Raw genomic sequence first — 12,144 nt, 5'->3', positions numbered from 1 at the left:
TTGATACATGTGCACTGCATTTCCAGCACTCACAGGAGCGGTTGTGTTTGATGATCATGGCGCAGCGAAGGCCTGTACGCGGAGGCGCCCGTGTACGTTTCCCTGCGGATAACGATGACTCGCATTCTCGTGGTGCCTTCGCAGAGATGAACGGCGGTGTCTTCGCGGCCTGATCATCGGCTGCTTCCCGAGGCTTTCGATCTTGCTTCGTCTCGGCGTTCCGGGGAACATTTGAGGGACGGTGAAGAGGATTAACCAATTATATATTTATATATGAAAATGCAGGCGAGGGAGCTACAGTTATGAAGCTGCCGCGTTTAATCGATCGACCCGCCATCCCTTGAGCCACCACAATTGAGCTGCGGCGTTGATTCGTCCGAAGGAATCGTGGGCCGATGCGGCTCGGGAGGAGGTCGCTCCGTCGGTGAGCCAAGTTCCGCCGCTGCCGAGCCGCCAAAAACCTCCACGATGCGCAGGATGCTGCCGACGACGGACCCGGGCACCGTTCGGTCGCACGAGCAGCCGAGCAGCGCCGCGGTGAGGGCGCGAGCGCTCGGCGACGCCGCCGCCGCCGTCTCGTGCGACCACGACCGGGAGTTTTCCATCACCGAGACGAACTTTGCGGAGGGTGGGCTGAAGCTCAAGATACAGAGCATGCGGCGTGGTGCCAAGCGGCAGCAGCAGCAGCAGACGGAATTGAATGGACTGCGCCCCACCGCCACCACCGACGACACTACCGCCGTCGCCGCCCAGCCGGCCATCAGGATAACCATAAGGCCTGGCGAGACGCACGGAAAATCTCAAGTGGCCCGGCAAAGTGAGAGGTTCTCCAAGAAGAAGGTGAGAGGGTGTGGGTGTGAGTCCGTGCGTGCGCGTGTCCGCCCGCGTGCACGTTGCCGGCGGGGCGTGCGTGAGTCCTGCTGTTCTCCCGTGCAGGAGGAGAGGCCACTCCTGGGATGAAGCCTCTGGGGTCTGTGGTCTGGGTCTCGCGTGCCCATGTCGTTTGGGTCGGTGTCTCGCGTGTTAAAGGAAGGAAGCCCCCATGCCGTTTTGGGGCTTCCATTTGGGTCACGTTCGTTGTCTACGTTGTCACGTGGCCATGGATTGTGCAGGCGGTGCAGCTGCACCGAGGTCGACCGACCGGAGTGGTCCAAGCGCCGGGCTGCAAAGAGGGGGGGGGGGGGGTGGGGATGGCAGTCAAGGGGGGGGGGGGGTCCCATTTCATTCCTTGCAGCAGGGTCAATGCCAACCATGCCACACCACGGTCATGTACAATGCTTTCGTATGATGGAGGATTTGTGGTAATGATGACGAAAGCTGAGCCTAAGATTGTTAAACCGTCAAGACCCATCATCTGTGCAGTCCTCTTTCTGTGTCTCGGTCATTCCCAACAAGCAACTCCCCATGCTTTGTGCACCATGAATACGGCATTTACAAATTCTCTCCTGACTCGACACCTCCAAGTGACAAATGCTCCTCTTGCTGAGGACGTGGACCTCATGGAGCAGCTCGTGGGATCTGTGTTGGCGCCACGGTGGCTAGGAGATGTTGACTACCTCGCCTGGTATACAGGAGGTTGTGGGTTCGATCCCGATCCCGACCCTGACACCTGTATATTTAGAGTTTGCCATATCTCTCTCCTCGTGGTCACGTCGATTTTTCTCCTGGTCCTCTGGTTTTTCCCTTCACATTAAGAATCATGCGTTTAGGGTATTTGGCTGCAATACATTTCCACACGATAAGCCTCTTCGTTGAGCTGTCTCTTTGTGGCCAGGTCGCTTCTGAAAAAGAGCTACAAGGCTCAGTGGCCCTTACCTGGTTAATGAAAAGTATCGATTTAAAGCTTTCGTGACTGCAGGGATTAATCTTATTGGTTCTTTCGGTAAAGTCACGTAGAAGGGAAATAATAAAATAATAAAAATTAAACATAATAAAATAATTCTCACGACGTTTCGGCCACAACGCAAGCAGCCGTCCTCAGGTGAAGAACAGGTCTGTCGGAAAGACTTTACCGAAAGAACCAAGAAGACAATAAAACGTAGTTTGTAGTTGTATTAAACGCCCTTCTTTTGTCCTGGGAAGCTTCGCAGAGTCTCCACTTCTTTTTTAATGAGGGTCCTGCATTGAGCTCTTTGACCAACTACGCTTTCAAGGAATGTTTTCTCTGTGGAAGGAAACTGGAAAAATCCAAAGAAAATCCATAGAGAATATCAGCACGTATGAGGGGGTGGTACTTAAAGGTCCTGCACAACCCAATTTCACGAACCTACTTTCTGTACTACACAGGGATTGAGTTAATCCACCTCTGTCCGCTTCGTCGACTGACATCATTGCCTCTCGCTATGGCTGCGGCGACTACTGGTCACGTGCCACCTCCTCCCTGTCGACCTGTGACCTGGCAAAAAAAATATATATTTTATGACAAACGAATCCCTTGGTATGTTAAACCATTTCCTGGCCACCTTGCAGTTTCACACGTCTGAACGATGATCCACCAACCTTGGGAGAAGGGTGGTAGGTGGAGAAGGGTGGTAGGTGGAGGATGGTACGTGGGAGGTGAAGGATGGTGCGTGGTAGGTGAAGGATGGTAGGTGATAGGTGGAGAAGGATGGTCAGTGGTAGGTGGTAGGTGAAAGGTGGTAGGTGGAGATGGATGGTAGGTGGAGAAAGATGGTTAGTGGAGAAGGGTGGAGAAGGATTTCCCTCGCAGTGGCAGTGGTGGCGATGTGTTTGGATTTAGTGGCGAAGATTTTTTTTTCGTGACCGAATCTCAAAACGGCCGCGTCGGCGTCGGCGCCCCCGCCACAGCTGGCAGGCGCCGGGCCGGGCCGGGCATCTGCCGCGTGCACGGGTCGCTGGGTGGGCGCCAGGCGTTGGGGCGGGCGGGGCAGGCGGCGCGCACGGACGGATCGACAAACGTGACGACGGCGAGAACGTCTCTGTCGCCCCTTAGAACCCGCGAGAGGCGCCCGCGGAGATGATAAATGGCCGCGCATTGTCACTGCATTCAGAGGTCACCGGCTCGGGGCACGAAGCTTGCACGCTGCTCCCGCCTGTATTGGCAGGTGTGCCAATTAAGGACACTGTCCCAGCACAGCCCGGTTTAGATCTCGCAGCCAAATGTGTTCCCCTTTGCGTGCGGAGCGCATCGAGGGCGGTGTTGTCGCTCCGCGCGGCGCACGTCGTGGAGACGCTCGGTGGTGCGCGCCGTCGCGGACCTCACGCCGCCAGTTTGGGTGGATTGACTTCGCCACGAACGCGAGGGGGAAGTTCTCTCGGCTATGGAGGAGTGGGTGTTCCGAGTGCAGATTCCTTCTAAATGTTACCGGGGGTTATAGGCTGCACTTGAGTAGGGATGGATCCAGTGTTTCTCATTGCGAGGCCTGTGGGCCGCGACTGGTCTCTAGTGCGGCCCAAAGTGAGAATAGCGCCCATCGTCATCGTGCTGCAGTCAAACGCCCAATGGTTTCAAATGTGTTGCGGCCCTCACGCTGGTGATGTCTTATCGGCGAAAGTTGCACCCCTATGAACATTAGTGAAGGGCGCTGCTGGATAATCCAACAAGGACTGTCCGGGTCAAATGACTGCCAAACACAAATCAACACCCGGCACACCACTTCCAGTATACGTCTCGGCACGTGCTGGAATGAGTCACGGGGAATGAGTCGCGGGGAATGAGTCACGGGGAATGAGTTATGTGCCTCATTCCAGTCTGAACAACAATCTGGAAAATATTCGGTGACCACTCAAACCCTGCACTTACCTTTATTTCAATTGTCTGTTTGACTTTACTCCGAAAAAACTTTCATTTCTAACAGACACCTAATACTTTTACCTCGATGCGCATTATAATGCAATGTTCCGTCTACGAAATGGAGTGGCGGTGCAGTGGTTAGCGCACTTTGCTATGAAGCCAGTGACCCACCACCATGGCTAAGATTGAACAAATTCAGTCCCCCCACCTTCTGCACCGATCTGCACTCACCAGTGTGGTGAAGTATGGTCGGTCAAACACTCCCCATGATCGATTGATCGTGGGGGAGACCTTCATCCAGCAGTGTAATAATCAATAATTATAATTATGATGATTATTATGATTGTTATATAAGCGCACCAATTTCAAATGTTTATTTTGATCTGAATCATGCATTTTTCTCACGGCCACTTAACGTCGGATCCGTTTGTAATTGCCCTGCACGTCTGCGATGATATGCCGAGAACAGATCAAGTGTTTCTGTAAGCAAGCTGGCGCTTATCCACCTCAAAAAACATCTCCTAAATGGATTATTTTCCAAAAGAGATGCGCTCAATTGTGCGGCCAATTTGGAATTTCAAAAGAGAGGTCATTATCATTTTATTTAAATGCGGCTAATGCGATGTAAATCGTATGCGCCGATGCAACATGACGCCAGATTTTGCCGGTGAGGCCGCCGCCGCGTCTGCGTCTCGAGATTTCCGCCTCGATTCACTCCCCTCGCTCGCTCCGCGGCGGGAATAAAATTGGGGACCCCCCCCCACCAAACACCACCACCTCCCCCGGCCCTTTCGACGACCGCATACAAATATAGTAGACAGTCCTAGCGAGGTGCTAAGCGAGGAGAAGAGAAGACGCGCGAGAGATGCGGTGACACGAGAGATGCAGACGAACGCCAACAAGCTTTAGTTGGGCGACGAGAGAGATGAATTGGCTCTTCAGATTGAATATCTTATTACGTCCTCTGGGATTCGAATTCGAGCTGATATTTGACTTGTCACCCCCGTATGTTTCCACGACCATGGCGGGGGCGGGGGGCACTCTTGCTTGAGCTACTTGGGTCTCTGAGCTGTATCTTGGCTTGCGCATGCCCCCCCCCTCACCGCCACTGCTGCCCGCTCATTGCCATGCGGGGTGGCACGAACATCGGCGTTGTCCGTTTCTTTGCGCCGTCGCTGATAATTGGGTGGCGAGTTTGGCCTCCGCCGCTTTCCAAAGCGCGTTCCGCTTGTCTCGGTGGGTTGCCCGAGATTGTGCGGCGGTGGTGGCCGTGGGAAGGGAGGGGGGGCTGGGTGGGGGGAGGGGTGCAGGGGGGTTGGGGGAACGCAAGTCGACATTCTCAGGCTGTGCCTCTTTGATATGCTAATGCGCCGAGTGGGCCGACGATGCGTGTGAGGACTGCGTGTTGTACATGCTTATCGGCGTGGCAGCTGTCGGCCTGCTCCCTCCCCCGATCCCCCCCCCCACGCCTCTTTAAAATGAATTGTCTTGAGCGAGCTCGGAATATCGTGGCCAGGCCACTTTGTGACACCGCCAGCAGGGCATTACTATTCGCTGTGATTGTGATCTGTGTTCGGTCGTCATCGTCAATGGCCATGGTCAATCCACTGCTGGATGAAGGCCTCCCCTCCCAAACCCCGCAATGATGTGATAATAATAACAATAGTCCACCGTGCCCCTCGATAGCTACGAAGATGATTCATCGCTCGGTCTCCGCGGGGGACGTACTCTGAGATCCGTTCCGTTAAGTTGTGGACACAGCACAACGTCGCATGTCTGACCGTGACATGTCCGCCCTGACCAGGTAACCGCCTGCGCCCAATTACGACACTACACCCACGTGCGCATGGGTGTCACTGTGATTTTCTATAAGTATTCACTCATCCGACGTTTTCACATATCCGCCTATACAATACCTGGGTTCCCAGCCGGTCGGATATGCGACGTTGTACTGGGTAGGTAAACCAATTGGTGTCGACGCTGCCTTCGTCAGGAAGGCAACACACGTGACCACATTGCAGAAATAAATATTTGAAATCGGATCTTGCAGCGAAATGTGCCTGAACAAGGATTCGTGTTTACAGAGCGCGGGCTTCAATGTCTCCAGAAGTCGTCGAGCCCAGGTGACCCTCAGTGGCAGCTGCCCCTATGCGGCACGAGGCGGCTCGGCAGCTGGCTTGCAAATGCCCATCAGTCTGCCGGTAGAGGGCGATGTTGCCGTGTAGTCTAGCCTAGGGGAACCCTGCTGGCAGTTATCCCTGTGCAGCACTAGGTGAATGCTGCTGCAGCAGCCGCAGCAGCAGAGGCCTGCAAGTGGGACGTTGGTCTGCCAGTCGGGTGCGATGTTGCCACGTGCTTTTACTAATCAAGTAATTTGCGAGCACTGCAATTTGTCAACTCAGTGAATTTGGGTGCGTGACATTGGCATGCATGCCCTGCTATTTTTCAAATAACGCCACGGGGTCTTGAACGTCCACTGTGATGCCCGTAATTGTATGTGACGTCTGTGAACTGCGCATATTTTGAGATGGTGATCAATATTATTAGACGTCCCCCCTGCTTTCACATCTGCACAAATATTTTGAAGTTCCAAAGCTTCAAAAATACACGACCGTATGCTTACATATCATGAGTCGAATATTTTCTTTATGTTATATTAATATTAGAATTGCTTACACTAATCATGAGCATAAACACAAAATAACCTGACATTGTTTCACCCCGAGGGACTGTATCCCACGGCTGTGTGCTGCTCTCCATGTGTTTCCGTAGTGGAACCGCCGCGTTGTGTTTCCGGTTTGTCTCTTCTGAAACTAATAATCCGAATTCTGAAGACGCTCCTGGCACGTTTTATTTAAACTATTCAGCAATTTTTATTTTTATTTTACTGGGTAAGGCCCACTGAGCTATGTAGCTCTTTTTCAGAAGCGACCTTGCCACAGATGATAGCCCAACGAAGTAGCTTATCTCGTGGAAATTTATAGCATCCAAATACTCGAAACGCGCGGTGATTCTAAATGTGGAGGTAAAACTCGGAGGGCCCGGAGAAAAATCCACGTGACCACGGGGAGGACACGCAAACTCCAAATATACAGCAGCAGGTGTCAGGGTCGAGATCGAACCCACGACCTCCTGTGTACCAGGCGAGGGATTTCACATCCCATGGAGTGAAACGTCGGACATCGTGACGAGCGCACCGCGGCGGTTACAACACGAACGCGAGTCGCGGAGAGAATTATATCACGAGGCACGGAACTTGTGACGCATTTTAGAAGCCATATGCGCTTAATAATGTTCTTGTCGGCGTGTGCACCTGGCGGTGCTGGACGTAACCGCTCCTGACTGGCGCTGTCTTGTGGAATTAAGCGTGGCCCGAGCACCCTTTGGGGCGTCTTCGCACGTGCTCGCGTTCGCGTCGTCAACGCTCAGACGGGCTGCGCGTGCCCGCCATGGGTGCACCGCCTTCGTCCGCTCCCAGGTCATCGGCGGCCGCTCTCGATTCCTCCGCTTTGTGTCGCGCGGTTCGCGGTCGTAATCGAGGCTCATCCCCATCATCCCTTCTGAGGTCGGTTCAACAAAAACCACACCATGAGGCGACAGCGCTCGGCAATGTGTCGGTTATTTATTTTTGTATAAATTGGACCCTACCATGGGAATGTGGAATATCCACCAATGGGTCAGCACTGTTTGATAGCGATGCACGTCACCAGATTGGGTATTTTGAACCACTCTTCCATGCAGGCCATCATCTTTTGAAGAGGTGGGAATACCCACTCTTTACCCCACCACCGATCAATTGATTGGTGATGTCACGTAGGTAAAACATTAAAAGTAATGAAAGTAAAATAAAACAAAAACAAAAATAAAATAAAATTCACGACGTTTCGGAGGCAACACAAGTCTCCGTCATCAGGTGGGACCGTCACAGCCAGATTAGCTGCATCAAGTGAAGCAATGATTCAAAATGTAATCCCTTAAAAGCGAGTTGAGGGGGAGGGAGAGGGGGGGGGAGTTCATCAGAATGTGGTAGCCAATGAATGGAACGTATCGGGAGGGAGGGGGGTGGGAGGGGGAGGGAGCCAACAAAACATTTGGCGACGGCTTGGACGCGGCTGCTGCGCACGCCAACACAATGGGCAGAAAGGGGGGAGGGGAGGTCTGATACACATGATAGAACAAAGGAACGAAAATGCCCATGTTTATACCAATGCAGGCTGAAAAATGAAGAGAGTACTGTTAAAAATAACTGGGGATGTTAACACTCGGTGAAGTAAATTAAAATAGTGCCTGTCAGATAAGATGGTCCAAAAAGTGTAATTAAGTCTTTTTTGCGTGGTTAATAACATCTTTCCAGTGATTACTGAGTTTGTACCCATCATCACGGTTGAAATTATGTCTGTGTTTGTATATTTGTATGGCTTCGTGTACAAACCTTTGATGGTAGCCAGGAGGCTTGCAGAGAACCTTGGTCTCGGAAAAGACAATATCATGAGAGCCCGCCGAGTTGTAGCAATGATCGGCAACGGCCGAAGAATCAGTTCTGCCGTGTTTCAGATCTGACTTGTGCTCGCGGACACGATCAGCAACATGACGTTTTGTTTCTCCAATGTAGCAATCACCACAAATGCAACTCAATTTGTAGACTCCAGGATACTGTAAGTCAGGAACGACATCCTTCACAGATGGAATCAGATCACGGATTTTATGCACTGTGCTGAATCGGACTTGGATCTTATGTTTGTTTAGAATTTTGGAGATCTTTTTGGTCACGCCTGCTATGTATGGTAACGTGATAGTTTTGGTCGGAGTTTCATGTGGTTGTTTCTGTGTGGTGGGAGAGACAGCTTGGCGGATAGTACGGTCAGAGTATCCGTTCATCCTGAGGGCCCGATGTACATGTCTTAATTCATCAGTCAGGTGGTGTTGGTCAGAAATGCCATGGGCTCTGTGGTATAGCGTTTTGATGAGAGAATTCTTTTGAGATGGGTGGTGGTGGGAATCCGGTTTCAGGTAGGAATCTGTGTGGGTGGCTTTCCTGTAGACAGAATGTCCCAAGGATCCGTCAAGCCTCCTCTTAAACAGAATATCCAAGAATGGTAGTTTACCGTCTTTCTCCACAATATGAGTCATTGCAGTCACGAAAGCTTCAAATCTAGAATGATTGGTGATGGTGTACACTGACACTGCCGTGTGGACAGAGGCGTTTGGGGGGGGAGGGGTTTAAGGAATCTTGCACCGTGGCAACAAACTGCCACGCCGCTCACCGTGACACCACCATGGGGAGCTCTCTCGTGTCAACTGCTCGACTCTGTGGGGTAATGCGGGGGAAGGGAATGGCCTCGGCAAGACAACAACACCGACGACGAAACTCGCAGCGTAAAATCCCAATTTTGCCCTTGCAGCGGAGTTTTCCTAATTTGTAACATGAGGCCGCCGCGCAGTGGCCCGCTCCTACGGATGACATCATCGCGTAATCAACGTCCACCGTGAAGCAGGCGACTGCGTATTTTACGGTTGGATACACCCGCAGCGTTAACCAGGGCGGCTTGCTGGATCCGAACCGCGAAGCTCTGCAACAAGCAACGACCACGCGCCACGGCTAAGCCGCGTCGCCGCTCGCCGAGCAACGAGTCGGGAGCAGCGGACACGAGAAGCCAGCGCGCGCACGAGTGCGCAGTGGCACACTTTCTCTGTTTATTAAAGACAAAATGTACCAGCACGTTTTATTCTGTAGCCTCAATAATCCGCGCACAGATAATATAATCAAGCGTTTACTCCATATCCGTACACACACACAAGAACTGTTTGCACCCCCTATGTAGCGCAGCGTTGGTTGGCTTTGTGGGACCTTTGAACCCACGGCAGCGAGTGTTACGCAACTGCCCCCTTCACACCCTCGAGTGCAAATAGACCACAGGACATCTCACAGCGGCACGGGCACGCGGGCAAGAGATTAAAAGAATGTGTTTAAAAATGCACGTGGGAGTCGTGTGTGTGCGTGCGCGCGTATACATAAATATATTATTATCAAGCTGTGTCGGCGCGTGGCAATTCTGTGTCCGATACACGAAAATTCTCATCGTGGGCCACATTTTGTCTACTGCTGGATGAAGGCCTCCTCATGCTGTCGCGAGCCCTGAGTCCTGCGATGCCGCACTCCATGCTGCACACACACTTGATCTCGTGGCTCAGGCTTTACAGTGGATGGCTTCTCAGTCATCTTCGTCTCCTGTAGTTGCCAAGCCGTCACCAGTCGTGTCCATTGGTGATCATCTCTTCGAGTATAAATGCTCTATTCAAATTTGTGAGATCTTCTTTGTAGATTTTATTTATTGGTACCTGTATGTTGAATAGAAAATGGTAGCAATAATATGACTGTATAAAGTTTTAGCGAGGATGCTCGGCTGGGTCTCAAGGGTCCTGCTAAATTGGGATGTTCGGCCATCCGAGGAGGGCCTGATCAGCACTGCCATCTCCTGGCCACACCGTGCAGCTCCAGACCCACAACACCTGGCAAAACCTGGTGGTGATCACCCATCCAAGTGGCGAGATGTTAACTACCTCGCCTGATATACAGCAGGTCGTGAGTTTGATCCTGACACCTGTATATTTAGAGTTTGCGTGTTCTCCCCGTGGTGGTCACGTAGATTTTTCTCCTGCTTCTCTGGGTTTCCCTTCCACATTTATAAACACGCGTTTAGAGTATTTTGCTCCTTTAAATTTCCACGTGATAAGCCACTTTGTTGAGCTATCATTTGTGGCCAGGTCGCTTCTGAAAAAGAGATATATAGCTTGGTGGGCCTTACCTGGTGAAATAAAAAATAGCTGAGTTTAGTTGAAGTATCAACCAGGCTCAACCCAGCTTAGTTGCTGAAATTCATTGAGATTGGGGGCATTTCGGGTGGTAAGGAAGTGAGCCAGATATAATAAAAAATAAAATGCATTAGTGAAATGAGACCTTATAAAAAATGCATGCACGTAGATGTTATTCCACATTTGGACTTGTTTGCAAAATATTTTGATGGAAATTTAGCAGGGCACGAAGGAAAATGTGCGCGGGAGCAAAAACACGTCTGCAAGGAACAGAGCTTGTATTTAGTATTTAGTGAGGGCAACTCAAACTAAAGGTTTTATGAAATCAATGCTGGTAAAACTGAAAACCCCTACACTGTGGCATTGTTTTGCAATAATAATAATAATTTCCACTTGTAAAGGGCGCAGTATTTGCTCACTCCCAGCTAGAACGGCTCAGAAGCATGATGAGCCACAGACAAGTGGGAAGGCGGCAGCATCAGCCGGCCGGTGAGACGGCGCTACCAACAATTTCCCAAGTTCTGTGGTCCTCTAGTAACCCTTTCCCGTTCCGAGACATCTGCAAGTTGCAGGGTGGGTTCTTTTCGCCGCTGAATCTCGGAACGCGCAAGCGGTTAGCGTTAATTTGATTTAGAAAGGCGTAGTGCTGCTGTTTTCAAAGACGTTATGCTCACCGCAGAGAACTGTAGCGACGCTACCGCACTCTACGTTAGCTGGCGCAAAAGTGTGCCACACACCCTCCTCCTGCATGGCCTTGTGGGAGCCTCGATACATCTTCTGACCTGAAGACGTACCGATAGTTATTATTTTCTTCTGATTCCGTTCCGATGACACACACGTCTGATGATGTACACGTACGCCATCGGGATGGGCAAAGGTTTAGATGCTTTCAGTCAATTAATGAGCATTTATACGCACAGGAGGAAACCAGAGCGCCTGCATAAGTACCCCGTGTGTGATGGGGCGACACTCGATCCCCGTGCAGAGAGGCTCGTTCTCTTACAACGGTCTCTCGTCCAGTTGAAAATGTGAGATGCGCTCAGACTGCCAAGTTTCCTTGAGCATTTTGACTTTGTTCCACTTCAGAGTGTTACGATTGTACACAGCTCGTAGTTGTGCACAGCTCTTTTGTCAGTCCACGCGCTTGACCGGTCGGGATGTCACCCGCCGCTGATGCTGGCCAGTGAGGCGTTGCGGCGGTAGAGCGAGTGGCTTGCAATGGGAGGGTCGGGTGGTAAGGCGCACTGAGCGTGTAGGGCTCTCTTTCAGAAGCGAGCTGGCTATCGCAGACGATAGCTCAACGACGTGGCTTACCGTGTGGACATGTATAAGCAGCCAAATACTCGAAAAGCGTCATGTTGATTCTAATTGTGGAGGAGAAACTGGAGATAAAAATCTACGCGACCACGGGGAGAGAGAAACGCAAGCTCCGAATATACAGGCGTCAGGGTCGGGATGGGACCCACGACCTCGCGCATCCTAGGTGAGGTAGTTAACATCTTGCCACTGGTTGGGGTTTGACTCGCCCATCATCCCTCCGGGGATCTATAAAATGAGCACCACTTTCAGTGAAAGTC

General features: G+C 51.5%; 1 protein-coding gene across 1 annotated transcript in view; it reads left to right on the top strand.

Annotated features, from left to right (window-relative positions):
• Window positions 1-466: 466 nt before the first annotated feature.
• The window catches only part of SETBP1 (SET binding protein 1), an 83,718-nt gene continuing 72,040 nt past the window's right edge, over window positions 467-12,144 (top strand). The window contains exon 1 of the mRNA XM_078879114.1: window positions 467-840. Coding sequence (XP_078735240.1) covers window positions 469-840 — 372 coding nt within the window. The 5' untranslated portion in view covers window positions 467-468. The remainder of the gene's footprint in view (window positions 841-12,144) is intronic.

The sequence above is a fragment of the Lampetra fluviatilis genome, chromosome 53 (assembly GCF_964198595.1).
Source record: "Lampetra fluviatilis chromosome 53, kcLamFluv1.1, whole genome shotgun sequence".
NCBI lineage: Eukaryota > Metazoa > Chordata > Hyperoartia > Petromyzontiformes > Petromyzontidae > Lampetra > Lampetra fluviatilis.
Note: the sequence above shows the minus strand (reverse complement) of the source record. Positions and strands in the feature narration are given on the sequence as shown.